The sequence below is a fragment of the Syngnathoides biaculeatus genome, chromosome 8, assembly GCF_019802595.1.
Source record: "Syngnathoides biaculeatus isolate LvHL_M chromosome 8, ASM1980259v1, whole genome shotgun sequence".
NCBI lineage: Eukaryota > Metazoa > Chordata > Actinopteri > Syngnathiformes > Syngnathidae > Syngnathoides > Syngnathoides biaculeatus.
Window position 1 is genome coordinate 18,315,537 of NC_084647.1, and position 23,879 is coordinate 18,339,415.

Genomic DNA, 23,879 nt, shown 5'->3' on the forward strand with positions numbered 1-23,879 from the left:
AGTTCTAATTGATTAAGTTAGTGCACCCGCAGCTCGATGAGACTTTTTCTCTCATTAGTGGTCAGATTTAATTCACTTTTAGCTCACATTGGAACAAAAAGGTCTCGGTGGAGTTGTCACTTCTCATCAAACACTGAATGAATAACTCGCAAGAAACCAAAGTGGCACTATGTAGATGCAGTGTAAATTGTGAGTTTTTTAATGGCGCGGTCGCTATGGCGACACATTTGGGTCTTTATTTCACGCTAAGTTTTCTTAGCGATTCAGTAGTAATATGATGACGGAAAAGTATGCATTTATGTGTCACCCTTAAGTCTGGCGGTAATTGAAATGACCCCGTCAAAGCTCGCATTCATCGTTTCACCTTTGAAGCCGGCACGGCTCGTTAATCGGCAAGGCTTTCGATCTCGGGGGTCGCGCTTAATTGCCGCGCGTTTTTTAATTGTATTCCGCCGCCTCATAAAAAGATTGGCTCGTCTTTGTGGATGGAGTCGGCGGCGCTTGATTTCACCGTAAGACGCGAGAACTTCTTAACCCGCGGCCCGCCTCGCACTCCCTCTTGTGATGAGACACTTCATTGGCAGCGCAAATATGAAGAGCTGTTTCACCAAGGGTGAAATGGACTGGCAGCCTGCCTGCTCGTTAGTTATTCATGCGCACGCTGCACCTTTCTGAATATCCAGTGTTGACACTGACGACACCTGTTTTAACCCAGCAGCGCAAATGACAAAACTAATAACAACCATTCGGGATGAAAGTGTTGAGGAGCAATGCAGCTTTTCATTCTCACGCCATTACATTGCATTCAATCAAACAACTCCTTCATATTTGATGAAAAGTACACAAACACAAAAAATATACATCCTTCTTAAATGAAAAGTAAACATGCAAAAGATGGCACAGAATAAAGAATGAAGCAATGAATAAAATTATTGGGGAAAAAATAACAATACACAAATTCAAGCAAAATTTTAGATAATTATCCAATTACTGAGTAAAAAAAAAAAACAAAATATGGCTTTACATTCTATCAGTGAATCATATATTCCTATTGGAGAAATGCAACAAAACCGGAAAATATTGCACAAAAAATGCTAGGCAAAACAAAAAAAAATGTTACTTAATTTTTGACAAAAAAATACCAAATCATTGAAAAAAAAAACATAAATATTTTCAAAAAATGCAAAAATAGAAACAGTGCAAACAAAAATATATACAAATATTACAGAACATGAAAAATACACGTTAACCAAAAACCACACACCTCAAAAACTGTTAAAATAAATATAAATAGTGAAAATGCAAATATTGCACAAAGACAAATATTTTTTCAAATGCCTTTAACTCCTAAAACGATTTGTGTCATCTTGAAATAAATGCCTAACGACACCTCCTACGTTCAGAGACATTACATACAGTTGTAACCATAATTACCAGATCATTCCTAATAATGACCCCTTTATCCATTGAACTAATAATGAACCAATTTATAAGAATGAACGAAAATGTTAATGGCTGCAATTGCCAGAGTGTTGGTGTCTTTGAATGCTGCTTCGTTGCTATTTTGGCCCTAATAAAGGGTCGTTTACTTTACCCTCCAGGCACCTCCATTTCTGTTCATTGCCGCAGTGGGAATTAGTCATTGCAGAATTGAATTATGTTTTTTTTTTCTTTTAATTTGTGCTCTCGGCATACTTCCTACGTCTCAATTTTCTCGTAGTACCACCAGATCGGACTCCCGTTTGGACTTTTATCACAGGAAAAGTGGAAAAAAAAGTGCGCAATCAGCATCTTCATTTGTTGATTTATTCAACGCTCTCGCCTTAAACGAGCCCCTTTCTCATACGTAGAAGTGTTAAAAAAAAACAAACACGGCTGAAGTTTATGCCCGTGTGCTGCGAATTAAATACGGCGAAGACTTGGCAGCGCCGCTCGGCGCCGTGTGTTTTACATTCCACAGACGCGCAAACAAACTCTTTGCACAAAGTGACTGAAATGGAAAAGCAGCCAGGGCATAAATAGCACTTTGACAAAGGTGCGGCAAAAAAAAAAAAAAAAAAAAAAAGGAAAGAAAAAAAGATTTCAAAAGACGGGCGTCTCATTCTCAAGGAATGACGGGATAAAGGCAGGCTGGCAGGCAGGCAGGCTGGCAGCCGGGGTTGCTTTGTTCCGCGGGGCCCTAATGAGTGGCCCGCAATGTCTCTCAAGCAGCTAAAGTAAACTTTTGTCTTCTTTGAGTTGCCTCCCTTCATTACTGATGGTGTGCGTGCATGTGTCTCTGTTGGGGGATTAAGAGGATTGTGGACTATTACTTATTCATGTCATTGTGTTTATCCACCAGAGGAGACGGTCTAAAAAGCTGATAATTATCATCCATCACCACTGTTTATTTTCGCTTCCACGAGAAGTTTAGGCTACAACTAAGGCTAATGACGCTAACGCAGATATGATTCGGAGGCAAATGAGGGTGCTAACTTTTGTGACGATGGATACTGAGGTGGTTTAAGATTACAAGAATGCTTCAGGGGAGCTAAAGATGCTCCGAACGCGAAGACGATAAGTTGACTTTGGGGGCTTTCGGGAATTGAATATGGCGCCCTAATGCTGCCCTGAGAGAGCAGCGTCTGGAGAGGCCAAACACGCTCCCTTGCTTTGAATTGCCCAACGCTCATCTCGCTTGAGCGGCTTCCGTGCTCGTCCTGGCTGCCGCTCGGGCCGCTCTGTGTCCTCAGTCGAGCGGCGAGCGTGCGCTCCACCGCTCCCGCGGTGTGCCGTTCTGAATAACTGAACAGCACATTCTAACAACGCGGTTCCCCTTGGCCCCCGGAGCGTAGCAGAGTGCGCTCGGAGTGCATTTCCCAACGCAGCCTAAGATCGCAAAGGATGCTACCTTTAAAGGTGAAGATGTGTAGAATGCTAAGGCAGCAAAGGCTGATAATACTCCTAAGACAGCTAAAGTTTTTGAGGCGGCTGGGTTCTCTAAGATAGCTAAGCATGCTATGATCGCTGAGTATAATAAGGTGGTTATAGTGAACAGGTTGCTCGTACAACGAAGATCTGGACAGGTTTGCTTTTCTAATTCCAAGGTTTTTAAGAAAGCTGTGTATGTGCCAATTTTGGAAAAATAGCAAAGGAAACCAAAGTAGCTAAAGTGATCGAGATAGCTACACTGCTTAGAATGCTGAGAGAACTAAGCATCCTACAAGAACTGCGGTTGCTTGGACATCTATGGTTAAGGAAACAAATAAGGATGCGACGGTTACTAACACTCACAGTTCTGAGGATCCGGGTTCAATCCCGGCCCCGCCTGTGTGGAGTTTGCATGTTCTCCCCGTGCCTGCGTGGGGTTTTTTCCGGGCACTCTGGTTTCCTCCCAAATCCCAAAAACATGCAACATTAATTGGACACTCTAAATCAGTGATTTCCATCCTTTATAGAGCCGAGGCACATATTTTACAATTGAAAAATCCCACGGCTCACCAACAAAAGTAAATGTCACCAAAAATGGATGGATAATTTTTTTTGTTCTGTCTGTCATTGTGCCTCAATGGCATAAATAGATGACTAAAGATACATTATTTCTTGGAATATATTTTTTTTTAGCAGTTACATAAAATTGGTTAACTTCCCACGGCACACCTGAAGAGCACTCACGGCACACTAATGTACCCCGGCACACTGTTTGGTCTAAATTGCCCCTAGATGTGATCGCGATGGCGACTGTCTTTATTTGCCCTGCGATTGGCTGGGATAACAGCTGGGATAGGCTCCAGCACTCCCCGCAACCCTCGTGAGGATAAGCGGCAAAGAAAATGGATGGATGGATGTTACTAACACACATTATTAGGAATCCCACTTGTTTTTTAGGCTGGACGCACCCTACTCCAATATTACTGGCTGGAGGACATGCAAAGCTGCAATATGATTGGCCGTGTAAATATCTAACCATAACCAGCCCTAAACTGCTTTAACCCCATCCCTAGCCCTAAACATGATAACAAGCTTCTCTGTTTTTATTTTGTCCCAATTTTATACATTTTTGGAATGCTCAGATTCTTATATCTGCACAGATTGCAGGAGTCATGTTGCAGGTGGGCGTGTCCTACCCAGAACACAAGTGGGATTCCTTAAAACTGCTCTGACAGCTCAGGTTTTGTACGATGGTTTGAATGGCAAAGTAATGGAGGATGCTAAAATAACCAAGGTTGCTTGGGCTGTTCACACAGTTCAGGAGTTACATGAGAATGTTAAGATTGCTAAGACAGCAGAGATAGCTAAGTTTGCTTAGACAGCCAAAGATACCAAAGTAGCTCAAGTGATGAAGACGAGATGGTCAGAATGTTAAGGAAACTACCTTGACAAGACTGCTGAGACTGCTAAGGTTGCCGAGTTGCATCAGGATACTAACGACGATTCCTGAAGGACAACACAGTTATCTAATGACACTAAAAGCGGACGAAGATGACAAGCATGATATTGCAGATTTAATATTGCACAGGGAACTCATTTTCAACCTCATGTAAGTCTTTGCACTTTGTTCTAATTATTTACGTGCCGGTGTTTTAGTTAGCAACACTGTCCAACGTTCATGCCTGACCAACAGTATCAGTGACAATTACAGTTACTATATTGTTGATTCTGAGTGAAGAATCATGGGTGAGTTGGCCACTCTTTCAGGTTAAAATGGTGTGTAGGTAGCAGAAGTTGAGCGAGAGGTCCAGCTAGATCCATTTAAAACAGCACTCTTGTATACAGGCCACCGGCATGTTAGTTCCAGGCACTTGTGCCAGCCAGTAGATGCTTAAAATAGTCATCGCATGCCCGCAGGCTGAGGTGAGCGCACAACAGTGTTCACTTTTCATCCTTGAACAATGACAGCCCCCGCCAGGGAAGCTTGAATGGGGCAAAGGGGAGGGGGGGGGGGTGTTTAATAATGCCGCACAACATCAGTATTAATGATTCCGTGGACAAGCTGGCTAATGACCAGGAAGGAGCTAATGGAACATTTTGTTTAGTGACTCAAAGTGACATTTATGGTGAAACTACTTCACTTAAAAAAAAAAAAAATGCTAAAGATACAGATATGATGTAAATAATCAGAGAAAAATAGACAAATGTTAGAGAAAAACTAGTATTATTTATTTAATATTGGGGGAAACAGTGTAAAATAATCTCTAAATAGTCGTAGAAAAATGCACAATTAGAAAAACACAGACAAATATAAGAAAAAACACAACATTGAATACACGAACAGTGAAAATAGTACAAAAATATCTGACAAAATATTAGATGAAATGCAGACATAGTACCCAAAAATAAATACAATGGTACAGAAAATGGATGTCTATATCAAAGGCAAAAATGAAGACAAATATTTGAAAAAACATAGATGTGAAATACAAGGATATCTTCCCAAAATACAAAAATATTTCACAATTTAGAAACTCAGAGCAGCTTTTGGTACCACAGTTGCCACCTCCAATTCTGCAGATGCCTTTGTAGTCGTTTGTCTTGAAAACTGATGGCGGCCTTCAGATGTATCGCCGTGCACGCCGTCCCGCAGTTGACTGGATGGATGCCCTGACGGAGGCCAACCTGATGGAGAGGAGACGCTAGCTCTCACCCCTCGCATGCTAGGCTAACGATGGCGAAGGAAAGGAAAGCAGCTAAATTTGATGTCACAACTGAGTCTGCTGAGACAGTTGAAGGTGGAAGGCAGCTAAGATGCCGATGGATGCTGTTTCAACTGAGATGTGAAGACCGCTGGCAGGAGAGCTCTGTGATTCTCAGGAGTGTGGTACAAATACCACGAGCAGCTCACTTGCTCCCTCTAGTGGTATGTGAAGGAATCACTGCCCGAGTTCAGTTCAGTTGTATTTAACTTTAAAGTTAAATGCATTTATGTGAAACATTATTTTGGTACCATTTTTACATCACTTTTATTGAACTTATTTACATTTTAAAATATATTTATATTTAAACATTGTTTTTCATTTTTTAATTTCATCCTCCCATTTTTTTCTACATTTAACTGCAGTGTTAATGTCGACAATGTGTGTATTCGATTTTTTAAAATGACATTAAATATACTTTTGAGCAATGAAATACTAAAATACACAACTCTAGATGAAATACATGAATATTGCACAAAATATACAAGAAGTTTAGAGATTTTTTTTAAGATTACAAAACGTCAACATAATATATCAAAATAATATTTAAAAAATAGAAGTAACATTCCACAAAATACATCGATATTAGATCAAAAAGTTAGGCCCAATTTTTGCACATTTGGACAAAAATACACAGATACATTTTCATATTACATATTATAAAAAAGAATGTAAGTACAAAAACATTAAAATGAAAAAAAAAACGCAAACATTTGACTATACTGTGTGTGTACGTGTGTGTGTGTGTGGATATATATATATATATGTATGTGTGTGTGTGTGTGTGTCTGTGTGTGTGTGTGTGTGTGTGTGTGTGTATGTATGTATGTATGTATGTTGCCTGAGATAGAAACAGAACAGTTAACAATAAGTGAAAGCAGGGAGCATGCAGAGGAACAATTGGAAAGATGGAGACATGCACTGGAAAGGAGAGGAATGAAGATTAGCCGAAGTAAAACAGAATATTTGCGCGTGAATGAGAAAAGTGGAGGGGGAAGAGTGAGGCTACAGGGAGAAGAGATAGCGAGGGTGGACGACTTCAAATACTTGGGGTCAACAATACAGAGCAATGGAGAGTGTGGTCAGGAAGTGAAGAAACGGGTCCAAGCAGGTTGGAACAGCTGGCGAAAGGTGTCTGGTGTGTTATGTGACAGAAGAGTGTCTGCTAGGATGAAGGGCAAAGTTTACAAAACAGTGGTGAGGCCGGCCATGATGTACGGATTAGAGACGGTGGCACTGAAGAAACAACAGGAATCTGAACTGGAGGTGGCAGAAATGAAGATGTTGAGGTTCTCGCTCGGAGTGAGCAGGTTGGATAGGATTAGAAATGAGCTCATTAGAGGGACAGCCAAAGCTGGATGTTTTGGAGACAAGATTCGAGAGAGCAGACTTCGATGGTTTGGACATGTTCAGAGGCGAGAGAGTGAGTATATTGGTAGAAGGATGCTGAGGATGGCGCTCCCAGGCAAAAGAGCGAGAGGAAGACCAAAGAGAAGGTTTATGGATGTGGTGAGGGAAGACATGAGGGCAGTTGGGGTTAGAGAGGAAGATGCAGGAGATAGGCTAAGATGGCAAAAGATGACACGCTGTGGCGACCCCTAACGGGACAAGCCGAAAGGAAAAGAAGAAGCCGTATGGTTACACTTATACACACTTATTTTCCACTTAATTGGCTGAAATACAAATGGGCAAATACTTCTTCTGGATCCACTACTGCCATCTGTTGGTCTACACTAACTGTTCGTAGGTGTTTGTGAGAGAAGATGGCGTAAATGCTTTGAGATCTAACAATGCTGAGACATCTACAACACGTTCAAACCGTTTTGTGTACGCCGTGTCTGTTAATGAGCTCGTGTTAGCTTCCTGGTCTGGCGCAAAGCATCCTGTCGTAATTTGCTCGACAGTCAGCGTCCGAGTAATGGACGCCAGCTTTTAAGTGCCAATAACAACATTGCGGGTCGGCCGTAAATGGAACCGTGCCGTCTTGTGTGGTCACGTTCATTTATTGCAACACAAATATCATTTCCATTTCCTGTTCCGCATTTATAAAAAGAACATTTCTGTCCCACCGTGCCGTACATTATCCCCATTCTTTTATTGTAGTGCTTTAAAGCAGCTAAGCAGAACAATCAGAAAAAATAATTAGCAGTATTTTGCCAAAGTTGGCTCTGGTGTCGCCGTCTTAGTGAGTCAGTGTGTTGGTTTATTGACAGGGTGTCTGAACCGTGGGCAGTCAGCAGCATGGCTGCAGTTTCAGCCACAAAATGGCATCTGTTGAAGTGCAACTGTGTGCTCAGTTGGAGTCACCTGCAGATCAGTGCTTCTCAACCTGGGGTTGTGGCTTATTATGACAGGGGGGAAAAAGTCCCATTTAAAAAAAGTTTTTTTCTCCATTAATATGCATACAATCATATATTTATAATACAACTTTATTCTCAAAGGACTACAAGTTTTACCAATGACAAAATATGCCTTTGTTCTTGTGAAAATTACAAAAACATTTTCTACAAAGTTTGACAGACCACTCTGCCAGGCGCCTCCACCGAGAAAACAAGTTATTCTCGTGACTTTTTCTTCGCAAAAAAATATGAATTTGTAATCATAACATTATGACTTAAAAAATATATATGCAACTTTTTTTAAAATTTCTACACCTGGTAGTTGTGTGTAAACAGCATTAAGATTTGAAGGGTTCTTTAGAAAGGAAAAAAGTTTGCTTTAGGCCTGCCTGTATCCAACGAGTTTTGACAACCCCTGTGCTAAGACTTCCAAAAACTTTAATGGGGATCAAAGTTTGTGAGCCCCAGAAGACTTCAGTGTAATTGAGGTCCTTGGAAGAAAAGGCTGTCAGCCTGGGCCTTTTTGGAGAATCAAGCAGAAGTTATTTTCCATTGCCACCATGTTTATGTTGGAAAAAAAAAAAAAGTTCCACGGTTAAATCTGAATCCAGCAGTGGCAAAAATGAAACAGATGATGATGATGATGATGAGGAGGAGGAGGCGGATCGGCACAATTGCAAAGCCATTAGACATCCAATTAAGGCATTGTCAGCGTCAGTAGTTTAATGTAATGCCCATTATGAGAGTATTATTTCCACGAGGCATACGAGGCGTACTTAACGGAACAATAATCACTTTTTCCTCATCTTTGATTGCAACCTTGACAATGCAGAACAGGAACAATCGGGTGCTTTTTGAGGAGGTTTTTGTGTTTAATTGTCATGTGGTCGCTTGTTAGTTTGAGTTGTTAATATTGTTAAAACAGCGGCTAAAGCTGCTCGGCTTGCCAAGGTTGCTCTTTATGGCAAAGACAGCCGAGGTTGCTCAGGAAGCAAAGGCAGCCAGATCCTCAATAGTAATACTTCCTCCCTTCAACGAACAGCTGACATGTTCATCTCAGCTCTGGCATCTGTGGTCTTAACTTAAAAGTGTCATTGATGTCAGTTATGTCTTAAAAACATAAGAGCGCGAGCTCTCTCTGTGAATTAAAATTCGTGACTCTGGATGAATGTTGACTCTCCTTAATCGATTTAGTCCACCCCCTCTTTAAATGATATTTTCTATTTACCCAATTCAGTTTGAACGTGCTCTTCTCAGATAAATGCATTCCTTAAAAATAAATTCCAGATGAATATCTGCCAGGCCGTAATGATTCTGTCTGTTTGTGATGCGTGTCCTCGACGGCGGTGTTTTGACGTGTTACTTGGAATGTGTAATTTTAGATCTGTGGAAAAGAAAATGCAGCCCTCACATACCTGTGAAGCCCACCAGTCCAAAAATGTGAAAATGAAAAAAATCTTAATGTTTATAGGCACATTGATAGCATGTTAGCATTTGTGACAGTCATATGAGTGTAAAAAAGGGTTGTGTGCTCTTAATGATGACTGGTTAGAAACTGTAGAAAGCATCAGATGTCTAAGTTTGTTCAAATAGGTGTTAAGGTGTTAAGATAAACAAGATTACTGAGAAAACTAAGGCAGCCGAGGTTGTCTGAACAGTTAAGAACGCTAAGAGAGATAAAGCTACTAAAACAGTAACAGTTGCTAAGGAAGCATGGGCAGCTCAGACCGGTATTGTAACAAAAGACAGCAAATGTCTACGACAACTGAGGGTTTTCAGCTAGTTAAGTTTGTTTAGCCAGCTAAGCATGCTAAAATTGCTGATACAGCCAGGGTTACTAAGTCAGCTCATGTTGCAAAGGAAGGTCGAACTGCTAAGCAGCCAAAGATGGTAGCACAGCTGAGTTTGCTAAGGTTGCTAACTAAGTTTCCAAAACGGCAGGGATTACTGATCCTTATACGAGTTTGATGCGTTACATAGCGTATGTTGTACTTTATCACACTTATCAAAGCATAAAAATATTTGAAATTTAGGAAGAAGCGGTTGCTAATGTTGTAGACATGATAGTGTGTAGATAATTTAGAAGGGTACTAATCTTTTCGTCATTTAAACTACCCAGCACCATGCATACCTCTCGCGTACATTTTTTGTCGTAAGCTTCACTTTTTCATCCACACCCACATTCGACATTGTAAATATTGTTAAGTATGAATGTAAAGCAATATTTGATGCTCTATATACTATTATTGTTATATGTTTAGAGGGCAGCGCAGGGGCCATTCAGTGTCTCGCTCACTTCAACCCTGAAATGTATTTTTAGTGCGAGTGAACGTTTATGTGTATTTTGATCGCTACAAAATTAGTGGCCTGATCGGCCATTCTTGAAAACACTTGGCGAACCATGACATTGTGCCACAATTCAGTCGGGTTTGTTGGTTAGACAGCTAAGGAGGCTATGTTGAGCTATGCTGAGATAAGTTTCAAAGACAACTAAGCCTGCTATGACTCCGAACGACGAACTGGAGGTTGCTCAGGTACCCAAGACATCTAAGGATGCTAATAACTCAGTTTCAACAAGATTCAACAAAGAAAAAGAAATAACACTATTGTGTATGAGTGTGATCTAATTTTGATACTTTTTAAATAAAAATGGACTACTCACGAAGTGTGTTTGCTGTATGACAATGTGATCGGGTTCCTTTCCATTTTGTATTTAATTTGCAGATAGTTCAACTTTAGTTTCTGCCCATGGCGATGGGAACAAGTGCCGGCGCAAACGATTCGTCAATCAATATGTTTGGAAAAACAAAGTTATGAGTGGGTCATGTTGTATCACGGCTACTTACTTGGAGTGTTGTAAAACAAAACGAAACAGTAGCTTTTGCTACATGCTGCTACTATGGAAGAAAACAAAATGGCTCAATCCATAAATGTATAACTGAAACAACGTAATTGTTTCACTGAAAGATATGAAATTGGGTGGGCATGTCAGCCTCATTGGACAGATTACAGGGCTCGTAATTTGACAAACTCATTTTGACAAAATGAGCCTCTTTCAGAATTATTTTGACAAATGGAGACACTAAATTGCTAAATTGTTTTGTGTGAGAATCATTGTAAAAATGTCTGCATTTTAGGAATATCAAACCAAACCCAGTAAAACCCTGTCAATTACGCCTGTTCAAAAAAGTTAGCAGCCCCTGACACCAGTTTCACCGAATGAGCAGAAATTGGGTGGCTAAGGCCATCATAAGAGGATGCATGGAAAATTCTGGAAGATCCATGTTCTCAATTGACAGGGACATTGGCCCATTTGGTTTGAAGCAGTCGTTTTGGGTAAATTCCAGGGCTTTGACAAACTCCTGCTTCGGAGGTCATCCAAGTGAGCCCCAGATGTTTGCCTGTGTTGTACACTGTGGGCAGAGTGTGGCACCAAAATTTGCCCATCATTTTGGATTGCAGTATTCAATTTGAAAAATGTGGTGACTGGGCCCGTTGCTCGCAGTTTTAATTGTTCTCGTGTTCACTGAGGAATGGATAAAAAGCTTCTTTTTCAAACGGAGTGTGCTCATTTGTTTAAGTCACGTTACCAGACACATTAACAAGCACACACCACAAATTGCTGTTGTTTAATTAAAATGTTTTTACTTCATGGAATTTTTTTGTCGTTGTTTACTTGAAAAAGCAACTCTTTGCTGTCTGTCATTTGCTAATGAGACATGTAATGAGTGGCTCTGGCAAGACGTTGCGACTCACGCCGCACCATCATTAGCTTTTACCACCTAGCATGTTGGTTCCACGAACGAGCTTGCTAATGGATTTAGTCCAGACCTGTAACGTGCCATTCGTTTGCTCATCGCTTGTTGAAACTGTCAAGAACTAATCGGTTCACTTGATGCTGAGTGAAGATCTCGTTCACGGTGCCCGGATGGAATGATGGGAAGCGCGGGGCGGGCGCCTTCGAGCTTTTTCTGGGGGGCCTCCTTCAAGCTGAAACGTCACCGAGGTTGGTTCGGTGTTCAGTAGTGGTTCTCAAACTTGAACCTTGGGGTCCACAAAATCTTTGCAGCAAGTTAGCATTTATGTGGATACCTGCATGGGGATCGTCATGCCACCCAAAAAAAAAAAAAAAAAGGATATTATATAGAATATAAAATGTTTTATTTTATATATATATATATACACACACAGACTATATAAACTTACTTTGATTGTAAATACATCAGAATCTAATTTGACCTTCCTTGCTGTTAAACAGCTCATGTATATGTAGTTTGAAGAATCAAATTAAGGAGTGTACGTGGTATTTATGTTAATTGGTTGTATTAATAATTTGCAGGTTTTTTGGAAAATAGGTATTCCCTGTAAATTGTCCCTCAAAGTTTGAAAACAACCGGATTACAGCACAGACAATAAAAGCATTTTCTTCTCCATCCATCCATCCATCCATCCATCCATCCATCCATCCATCCATCCATCTTCTTAGCCGCTTATCCTCACAAGGGTCGCGAGGAGTGCTGGAGCCTCTCCCAGCTGTCAACGGGCAGGAGGCGGGGTACACCCCGGACTTGTTGCCAGCCAATCGCAGGGCACATGGAGACAGACAAGAGTCGCACTCACAATAACACCTAGGGGCAATTTAGAGTGTCCAATTACTGTTGCATGTTTTTTGGGATGTGGGAGGAAACCGGAGGGCCCAGAGAAAACCCACGCAGGCACGGGGAGAACATGCAAACTCCACACAGGCGGTTCTGGAATTAAACCTGGGAAACTCAGAATTGTGAGGCCAATGCTTTCCAGCAGAGTCACATTGCCGCTGCATTTTAAATGTTTTTTTATTGCGGGCAAACTTTGATGAAGGATGTACTGCGATGCCTCCTCAAGAGGCTTGGTGGGCATCCGCTCCTCACGCAGGCCTCGGCCCTCTCATGCTAATGTGGCTAATTGTTTCCTAATTAGATGTGAATCAATGTGTTGCATTGTAATACTCTTGCGGGACGCACGCGGAGCCGTGATGGATGGAGGTCCAGTCAGCAGAAACGCAAAGCCGGGCCGTCGCGATCCCTTTGTTTGTCTCAGTCTCTTATTGTTGAAATGTCTTGAATATAATCCCGGAGACATGGATACATTGTTGCAAGAAGAAACAACAACCATACAGCAAATGCAGTGTCGGTCGTTCAAAGAATACTTCTGTCCTTCTCTTTTATACGACACTGACTATTGGAAATTGGTATTGTCTGAGTTTGCCATTCTTTGAGTTAATCGAGTAAGAACTATCGCTCTAACCACAACCATACCCTAATCAGTCATCAGTCAGAGTGTGAGTGAGTGTGTGAGACTTAGAAACGTACAGAAAACTATGATTGTATACATATTCTGTCACGGTCATGTTATCATTTTCAGGGCCTGACCTAATAAGTCTTGACGGGGGAAAAAAAAGGAGGGTTGGGTGAATTATTCACATGTGTCATGTAGGTCAGTTGCTACCGAGGTTGTTGGGATCAGTTGCGCTTGGAATCTGTTTTACTGCTGCCTCGGGAGGTCGTGCGTTCCCGCGAGCACATGATTCTGCACGGTGCACATCTGCTAATGTGTTTTATTGCAAATGGAGGTCCTAGGGTTGAATCTGTGTCATCTTGGGTCTCTGAGTGTTGAGTTTGTGTGTTCTTGCCCGGGGTTCTGTCTGGGTTTTCCTCACACGGTCCAGAAACCTGGTCCGTTTTTACTTTTATGTGCAATACATTTTAACGGATGAGTTCACAAAGCCATCAAATATTTAGGACCCAAAAACTGAGTGTTGAAATGATACGGTTTTGTTTTGTTTTGTTCATGCGATGCATGACCGGAAATTGTTGACAACCCATTAATGGTGTTTTTGCTCGTTTTGGGCCGGTCAGAGATGATTTCTTCATCTTCTTCTTTGTCATCTTTGTCTTCGTTTTCATCCTTCTTCATCTTTTTTTTCAGAATTTTGATTAAAATTTAGTTTTTTTTTTTTTTTTTTTATCAGATCCAGTTTCACTTTTTACGAAGGTGTCCTTCATGAGTAGACTTACAAAAAAGTCCAAAGATCACACCTGAAAGTATTTTGGGATCATGGTAGCTATATATGAAACTATAATACAATCATGGAGACTGGCAAGATGCGTCACACAAAATATGTGAAGACATTTTCATCATCGGCAACACGGTGGATCAGCTGTTAAAGCGTTGGCCGCACAGTTCTGAGGACCCGGGTTTGATCCCGGACCCGCCCGTGTGACATTTGCATGTTCTTCCTGTGCCTAGGTGGGTTTTCTCCGGGCACTCCAGTTTCCTCCCACATCCCAAAAACATGCACCTTTTAATTGGACACTCTAATTTCCCCCTAGGTGTGATTGTGAGTGCGGGTGTTTGTCTCCATGTGCCCTGCGATTGGCTGGCGACCAGTTCAGGGTGTACCCCGCCTCCTGCCCATTGAAAGCTGGGATAGGCTCCAGCACCCCCTGCGTCCCTCATGAGGATAAGCGGCAAAGAAAAATGAATGGATGGATGTTGTGCATATGGTAAGAGAGGACCAAATTCCCAAACCCATCATTCGCTTTTGCGATTACATAAAGAAAACAAAGATATTGAAGTACTGGGTTGTTTATGTAGAGTGATGTTCCACAGGAAATCGTTTTTTTTTTTTCATCCATTTGACATTCCCTGAAGGTGTTTTCGCACGTGCTGAAACAAAATCATGCATGACTTCTCCTACATCAAAGTCACGTTTTATTCTTCTTGACTGGGTTGAGGTGGCGGAGACCAAGGCGGAGGTGTTGATGTTTGGTTCTCAAGTGTCTTTAAAGTCCTGCATTTGTGTGTGTGATGTTTGGGTGTGTTTCCCACCCAGCCACCCCTCCACCACCATGTGTTGTCTCTGTTTGTGGTCTACAGGTCCTCCGGTGCTTTGTTCCTCCGCCTCCTCCTCCCCTGTCGAGCAGCACCCGTACCCTCCCCCTTGCATTGCGGCCAATCAGAGCCAGGGGGGGTTGCTAGGTAACAGTGCGGCTCAGCCAGCCCGGGACTCTGACTCGGAGGATGAGTTTGGCCCCGATTCATTCTTAGTTAAAGCTGGCTCGGGGAACCTGTACGCCGCAGCTGCTGACGGTGAGTCGTCTCTCAACTCTACTTGCTTTCTGGAGGCTTGGTGTTCCCGTGATCCCTTGCTCCCGGACACGTTGCGTGTTGTGGGTCGTGCCGACGGCTTTCGGCAATAACATTGCCCTTCGTTTTTTTTTTTTTCCTTCTTTTTTTTCTGTCCGCAAGAGAGTAGAAAGTTGAGAAAGAGTCGATACACAGCCTCGGGAAACGCGGCCAAGCATGGTCTGCAGAGTCCAGATGTTGCCTTCAAAAAGATGGATGATTGCGATTCAGCAGGAGGGATTTGTTGCGCTTGGCAGCACGGTGTGAGAGTGGTGAGGACATCCACCTTGCAGTTCTGAGGCTAAAGGTTCGAATCTCTGCACCGCCCTTGGAGTTTTCATAATGCCCCAACCTTCCGTGGGTTTCCTCCCACATCCCCAAAACGTGCATGTTTGCTTCATGAAAGATTAAATTGATTGTCCATGAGTGTGAGTGTGATTGGTGGTTTTCTCTGATATTGGCTGGCGACCAGTCCAGGGTGTACATCGCCTCTCGGCCAAAGTCAGGTGGTGTTAACTCCAGCTCAATATTGAAGACAAGCACGATAAAAAGGGATGGATGGATGTATTTGTCACACATGCATCCACAAAACGTCACATTACACACCTCAAGAATGGAAATGGCATAAAGTGTTCAACCTGGTCGGTGACAAGCATTAATTAACGAGTCAAACGCAGCCATCTTTTGCCACTTAATGCTTCCGAATGTCCTCAGTGTGATGTGTCGCTAATACGCGACAGCTCCTTGCCAAAGACGGCGGCGGCTGATTTGAACACCTGACAGGCTGAGCGCCGTCCTCGCTCCGGAAAGTGCAAACGCGCACGTCGCAACATGCTCTCTCGCATGTGCTACTGATGCTGATGATGTTGCCATGCAGCTCTGAGGAGAATAACTTGCCTTTTTTAATGAGCGTGGGCCACATTATGCCTGAAACCTCAAAAACATTATGGTTCATGATGAAAATCTAGGGATTTTAGGTGTCCTAAATTTGACCCCCAAAAAGTAGCACCTCCTGGAAAATATCAGCTCCCAACACCGTAATCCTTGATTGATACAAAATTGGGTGGACATGTCCATCTTCACAAGGCACATGGAAAAGATTCAAGGCCCCATGGACTAAACCGAATACAAAGTCAGCCATTTTGGGGAGAAATTCCAGCATTTCTACTTTACTCTTAATAGGCAATTCCTTCAAATGATTTCCACTTAGTGCAAGTTCACAAGATAGATGGGAAAAACTCACTCAGTAGCCCCGACAATATTAGCCTCAGACACCACTTTCGATAATTGAAAAATTCTCAAGGACCTACATCCTGAAATTGAAGCGGAATCGGCCATTTTGGCTTGAATCGACAATTTTGGTTGAATTCCTTTGGAGTTTGCCAACGTGATCCCGGATTGAAAGGAGGCGCCCTGGATAAAGGGATGATGCTAAATTAGCAACATTTTTTACCGACGCCATTTAATGTGGGTGGAGCACGACATCGATCTTTGATCATTTTTCTCACTTGCCCTGAAAAAGTGAGGTTCGCAGTTGCCCATTCATGGCGTCTTGCGCCTTTCACGTTGTTCTTCTTGTTTGATACTAGATTCCAACTGTTTGATAATAGATTCCAACTCATACATATTGTGCCCCCGCCCTCCTCCAACTCCAACAGGTGGGTCACTTCCTCACTTGGCTCCAAATCAACCAGACTGCATTGACATCAAATCGATTTTATGCCTTTACCCAATACAGCCAATAACTGAGAGTCAAGTCAAACTTAACTTTGCATTTTTGGTATGCTTAAATTTTAGCTGAGGAGGTAGAGCTAAAGCGTATCTTGGAATTTTTCTTGATCATTTTGATTATGATTCTACAAAATATGCCCTTACTTGTTAAAAAAAAAAAATGGAACTTTATTCTTGGAAAAAAAATGGCTTCTGTTCAAGAGGAAAAGTTATTTGCATCGTATCTTTTCTTTTCGGCTTGTCCCGTTAGGGATCGCCACAGAGTGTCATCTTTTTCCATCTTATCTCCTGGATCCTCCTCTCTAACCCCAAGTGCCCTCATGTCTTCCCTCAAAACATCCCTCAACCTTTTCTTTGGTCTTCCTCTCGCCCTTCTGCCTGGCAGCTCCATCCTCAGCACCCTACCACCAATATACTCACTCTCTCGCCTCTGAACATGTCCAAACCATCGAAGTCTGCTCTCTCGAACCTTGTTTCCAAAACTTTCAACTTTGGCTGTCCCTCTAATGAGCTCATTTCTAATCCTATCCCACCTGGTTACTCCTAGCGAGAACCTCAACACCTTCATTTCTGCCACCTCCAGTTCTGCTTCCTGTTGTTATATACTGCAATCATACGGAAGTATTTAATTGGCCCTAAGAGAGAATAGGGAAGACTAATTGATTCAGAATGTTTGTTTTAATAGCTTGCCAGTACCCATTTGTCGCTCTACACTTTTTTTTTAAATGATAAAAAACAAGAAGGTTACAGATTCTTTGCATTTCAATCCCTCAATGACAACTCTCCTCCTCCGGACATCACAAAATGAAACGCTTTTAATAATTGATCGAGCTCCCAAAGGCTCGAATTACATCAAACTGAAAAGTGTCCCAGCCGCCTGCCTGCTCGAGGAAGAAGAAGAAAAAAGTCCCCCCCGCGGAATGAGTTATTAATCCCACCCTAAATCTCCTCCTTAATTCCTCAAGAGGTGACTTGGTGGTCATCTGGCCGTGACGAGGCGATCCAGGAGGGGACGGGGGCGGCGAAGGTGGGGTTGATGCTCTCTTCCACGGCAGATTGCCCTCCTAACAATGGCCGCTTTGCATAGGTATGAAGCAGTTATCTTTGCCTCTGGGCTGTCAGGACGGGGACAACAGCTACGGAACGGCGAGGACTTCATTTCCACCTTTAGTTCCACATTAGTTTTTAGATGCCAACAGCGAGCACGTCATGCCTAATGTGCTTTGCTTTCTGGGCGAATGCAAACAAAGCTTCACGGGCAGCAAAGAGTTAATTACAATCACAAAGGAGATCAGAGAAGCCCCCCGCATTGTTTTTCTTTTCCAGCCACACAACTCATTAAGGCGGCTAAAAGTTGCTGCATTGCACCAACATCACTTGACGGTGCAATTATGGTGAAATCATCCATTGAAGCAGATGAATCAGATGTTCTGTTTGTCTTTTTATTTATTCATTTATTTTTTAATGAACTGCTTTAACAAAAGTGTATGGTTGGAATTTTTTTTTTTTTTTGCCAATAAGACAATACATATTGTGCCATTGTTACACCACCTCATACTTCAGTCAAAACTGAGTATTATTTGGGTCTGAGCATGTGTGAATGTGAAAAATTTTCTTTTTTTGTTTCATCGTAGATATTTCCCATTCTTTCCAGTTTCATGTACCTTGCATGAAATTTGGAAAGGCATAGGAATCAAAAATGGCCCCACATAAAATTCTAAAAAATCCATCCGGTAAAACAAACAAGAAATGTCCATTTTAGGGTAATTTTGGCCAAATCTATTGCATACCAATATTTCAAAGACAAAGTTGACATTAGAGATTTTGTCCACTTGCTTCTACCATTGCTGAATTCTGTGTGGAAGAAAGTACACGCTGTACCATTTTTTTTTTTATATACCTGTCAGACCGTGTCATTCAAAACTGAGCATTATTAGGGCCTGTACATGCATGAAAGCACTCTTGAAAATGGATTTCTTTATTTTTCCCCATTCACTGACATTTTAAAACATTCACCCCCAGAAGCCAATTTCACCTAGCAACATTTGGTTGGCGTGACCCACGCAAAAGCCTTAAAAAGCCATTAGCGAAAGTACACGGGAAGTTTTTGAATCAAGTGGCCATTCCTGCATAATTTGCTCCATGGGCTACTTTCCAGAGTGATTTTGTCCAAATTTGAACCATTCATACTTGACAGACGGGTGACGCTAAATTGAGTTCACGTGTGGGCAAAGTTTAATGGTGACCTTTAATAGCGCCCAAAGATTATAACTACATATACTATAATTGAGAGCGGGACCGTACTAAATTGCGGCCGATCTGAAGTTTTCGTCGGCCCCTGAGTTTTGTTTCACTTAGCAACGTGAAATACCAAAGATCTGGCTATCATGACTAGACTGGCAAAAAGTCTCAAGCCTGAAAAGTGACGTGATCACAATTATTTGCGCCAGGTCCATCCAACAGAATAAGGGTTCCGCAAAATGGGCCCAAACCTCATACTGAGTAAATTTGTGTGTCACACAAGAAGAGATCAATTTTTCATAAAGTAGTTAGTCTAGGGTGGCATGGTGCCTCACCTGGAAAGCGTTGGCCTCACAGTTCTGAGGTCCTGGGTTCAATCCCGACCCCGCCTGGGCGGAGTTTGCATGTTCTTCCTGTGCTTATGTGTTTTTTTTCCGGGCACTCCGGTTTCCTCCCGCATCCCCAAAACATGCAACATTAATTGGACACTCTAAATTACCCCTAGGTGTGATTGTGAGTGTGGTTGGTCGTTTGTCTCCGTGTGCCGTGCGATTAGCTGGTAACCGGTTGAGTGTGTACCCGTTGACAGCTGGGATAGGCTAGAGCACTCCACGCGACCCTTGTGAGGATAAGCAGCTAAGAAAATGGATGGATGGATAGTTAGTCTGATAGGAGAATTGACTGATTGATTCATTCATTCATTTATTCATTTTTGAATGAATGAAAAAAAAACAAGATGGGTCCAACCTTTGTGGATTACAAAGACCTAGATGACTCAATATTGAATCGACATAAAGTATAAAAACCCAATTTTTAGCAATTTATATTGTAACAGTAAGTTCAAATTGACAAATGGCAGTTATGCTATTTTTTTAAAAGTGTCTTGGCTCAATAAATGTTTGAAAACATGATATATTGTGTACTTGAGGTTGTGTCCAGTGAAAGTTTTGATAGAAGGGGACGCTAAAAAGCTCCCGTGACATCTCACAGGTGTTTTTATGGCGCACCAACCGGCGATTAAAAAGCCAGATGAGAGCAGGGGTAAATTATTTTCCATTATTGGTATTTAATTGTCAGTAAACAAGCTCGCAGTCTGTGTGCTGCACTGCGGAGCAGGTGGCTTTTTATCGCATTGCATCACATTTGCCTGGGGTCATCTCGGAGCCCACATGCAGGAATTAAGTGTTCCGCAGGATTTTGAGGTAAGTAAAGGGAAGCTTGGAAGGCTGCAGTGTGGGTTTTTCAGTGTGGGCCGCCGCATCTGAGACAAGCCGACCTCCCGCTATAAGCATCTCTTAATGCCCGGCGGCAGGGGGTCCGCACCAGTGTGGGGCCTCAATGCGTCTGCTGGAGGGAAAAAAATCAAATAAAAAAAGGGGGCTCGCCCACCCTCCAGCATCTCACACCTGACCGGGCTGGAATGGTGAGTCGTGCATGCGAAAAGCCTTGAGGGGACTGGGGGAACATGGGGAGGGGAGGGGGATGATGCAAAAGAATTCAACTAAGCTCTCAAACTGCTGCATCATCCCCCCCTTGTATATGCAAGGGCGAAGAAAATGTGCTTTTAAGGAGGTCACCGCTCAAAGCTGAGGTTCACGTTCATCTCACTTTGGGGACAGATTTCAATTCTTTAACCCCACCCCCCCACCCCATCCCCAACATTCATATATGGATTACAATCTAAATCTGCCTGCATGAAAAGACATTCGCCATGCACATAACAAAGCAACAGGAGGCGGCCTCGTCAGCCAATCAGAAGCCAGAAGAAAGACATTTTAGGAAAAAGGCGCAATGATGACAAATGGAGAAAAAAAGGGAAGTCATGTGGACTCACAACAAAGAGTTTGTTTAAACCCAGCACTTTCTTGCCAGCCAATGGATACCACAATCAAAATGTTTTTTTTTTTCATTCGAATTTATGATTACATTTAAAACCTTTTTTAAAGGTACATGTAATTATATGTTGAATTTTACTCATTTTTCAAGAAATTTGTTGTGCTGTGTGGTCTGGTTTTATATTTAAACAATATATTTCCCCAATATCCATCTATCCATCCATTTTCTTTGCCGCTTATCCTCAGAAGAGCCGCAAGGAGTGCTGGAGCCTATCCCAGCTGTCATCAGGCAGGAGGTGGGGTACACCCTGAACTGGTTGCCAGCCAATCACAGGGCACATTGAAACCAGTCACACTCACACCTAGGGGCAATTTAGAGTGTCCAATTAATGTTGCATGTTTTTGGGATGTGGGGGGAAACCGGAGTGCCCGGAGAAAACCCATGCAGTCACGGGTAGAAAATGCAAACTCCAACCAGGCGGGGCTGGGATCGAACCCGGGTCCTCAGAACTGTGAGGCCAACGCTTTACCAGCTGACGCACCGTGGCGCCTTTCCCCAATATTTTCATTGTAATTTTGTCGGGTGTTTTTTATTTTTTTCTTTTATTTTGGGAGGATATTCCAAATGATATAAAACTTTTTTTCATCACAGTTCCTCTATTTTTCTTTCAGTATTCTCAGAACATTTTTTTAAAACTGTTTGCATTCTGAAATCACACTTCGTCAAAAGACATGTAATCAAATCAAAAGAGCTCACCTCAGGAGATGATGGAGCAGGATGTGATGTCATCAACATCTGACACATTTTTCAGTATTCATGCTAGTTGATTTTTCATTTTTCAGAACTTCAGTTTTCAGTGACCCGAAATGCAGTTTCGGTGTGGTTATAAGTCCGAAGTAAACAGAAAATGAGTGTGATGTTTATTGCTGTTGAAAGGATTTAAATGAGAATATGATACCATGATGTCGTTTAGTTGGAGCCGCGGCCTCACACGCTCACAGGCAGGCTGTTTTCCTTGATGTCAATTTGTTGTCGGCGGAGTGCAGCCGGCAGAAAATTTGTCAACTTCCATTCTTGTCGTAGCACGACGAGCGTGGCTAATGCCCTTTATATGGTGACATATCATTTTTTTTTTTTTTTTTTTGCTGACACAAATTGAGATGCATCACGTCCATCGCATGATGATTGCGGACCATCTGTGTCCTTCCCCGCCCCCCCATAACAAAATCTCCGCGCCCTCCCTGATGGATGCACGGCAGACGGACGTAGAGAAAGCCGCGCACATAACCACTCGTCTTGTTTGGACGGTGACGGGAAATCCATGGGATCTCGGGAGAGGAGCGGCGGGCATCTGCTCGCGGCGGCCCTAATGGCTCCGGATGGCGAGGAAAAGCTCAATTTATAGATAACATTACAACCAAGCTCTGTTTATCTTGGAGGATGGATGGATAGATTTACCCCTCCCACAGCCTCTCAACACCTTTAAACTTATTAAAACACTTTGTTGTTCTTTAAGTATTCCCGAGCAGCCGTTTTCATTCTCTCGCTTTTCAGAAATTAGAGATCGGTACATAACATCATTTGTGAGGGAATGAAAAGTCTTGTTCGCGCAAATCGGAGCCGATGAGTCTTATTTGTCAGTTGAAGGTTACTGTAAAACACTAACAACACTACTAGTCCTATTACTATGACTAATAACAACACGAGTACAACTACTACCACCATTACCACTGCTCCGATGACTATTACCATTCCTAATATGACTACCACTGCTACAAGTCCTGTTATTAAAACAGTTACCACTACCCGTACCATTAAAATATATACTGCCTCCTCTAAGACAACTACTACCACCACCACTACTTGTACCACCATTCCTACGACTACCACCACGACTGTACTACCGTGGCCACCACTACCACTCCGACCAGTACTTCCACAACTCCTACCACAAGTACCACCACCACCACCACCACCACCGAGACCAGCACCCGCACTACGACTTATACCACCAGCCCTCCTACCTCTACCGCTTCTACACCAGCACCATGACTACTAGTACAACTACAACTAATAATATTACTACCATTACTAATACTACTGCTATGACTCATATTAGTGGTACTACCACCATTATTACAACTTCTCCCGTCACCCCTCCTATGACAACTACTACTTCCACAACATCCAAACACCACCATTACCACTAACACAACTACAACTACTTTTATCACCAACATTACTAAAATGGCTACCATGATCAAGTTCAAATGACTTTATCAGTCTCTACTAGGGAGAAATTCCAAGCTGCATCACATGAATGAAATATGAAAATAAGACATACAGTGAAGAAAATAAGTATTTGAACACCTTGCTATATTGCAAGTTCTCCCACTTAGAAATCTTGGAGGGGTCTGAAATTTTCATCGTGGGTGCACGTCCACTGTGAGAGACATCTTCTAAAAAGAAAAATCCAGAAATCACAGTGTATGTATTTTCTCAACACTTTCTTTGTGTAATACAGCTGCAAATAACTATTTGAACAACTGAGAAAACCATTGTTGGTACAGTAGCCTTTGTTTGCAATTACAGAGGTCAAACGTTTCCTGTAGTTGTTCACCAGGTTTGGACACACTGCAGGAGGGATTTTGGCCCACTCCTCCACCCAGATCTTCTCGAGATCAGACAGGTTTCTGGGCTGTTACTGAGAAACACGGAGTTTCAGCTCCCTCCAAAGATTTTCCATTGGGTTTAGGTTTGGAGACTGGCTAGGGCACGACAGAACCTTGATATGCTTCTTACGGAGCCAGTCCTTGGTTTTCCTGGCTGCGTGCTTCGGGTCATTGTCATGTTGAAAGACCCAGGCACGACCCACCTTCAATGCTCAGACTGA

General features: G+C 42.4%; 1 protein-coding gene across 10 annotated transcripts in view; it reads left to right on the plus strand.

Moving 5' to 3' along the window:
* tenm4 (teneurin transmembrane protein 4) overlaps window positions 1–23,879 on the plus strand; it is a 298,762-nt gene that overhangs the window by 150,037 nt on the left and 124,846 nt on the right. For 9 of the 10 annotated variants that reach the window (XM_061826837.1, XM_061826843.1, XM_061826844.1 and 6 more), the window contains one exon: window positions 14,930–15,142. The exons of the other annotated variant lie outside the window; for it this stretch is intronic. In XM_061826837.1, coding sequence (XP_061682821.1) covers window positions 14,930–15,142 — 213 coding nt within the window. The remainder of the gene's footprint in view (window positions 1–14,929; window positions 15,143–23,879) is intronic. 10 annotated transcript variants of the gene reach the window in all.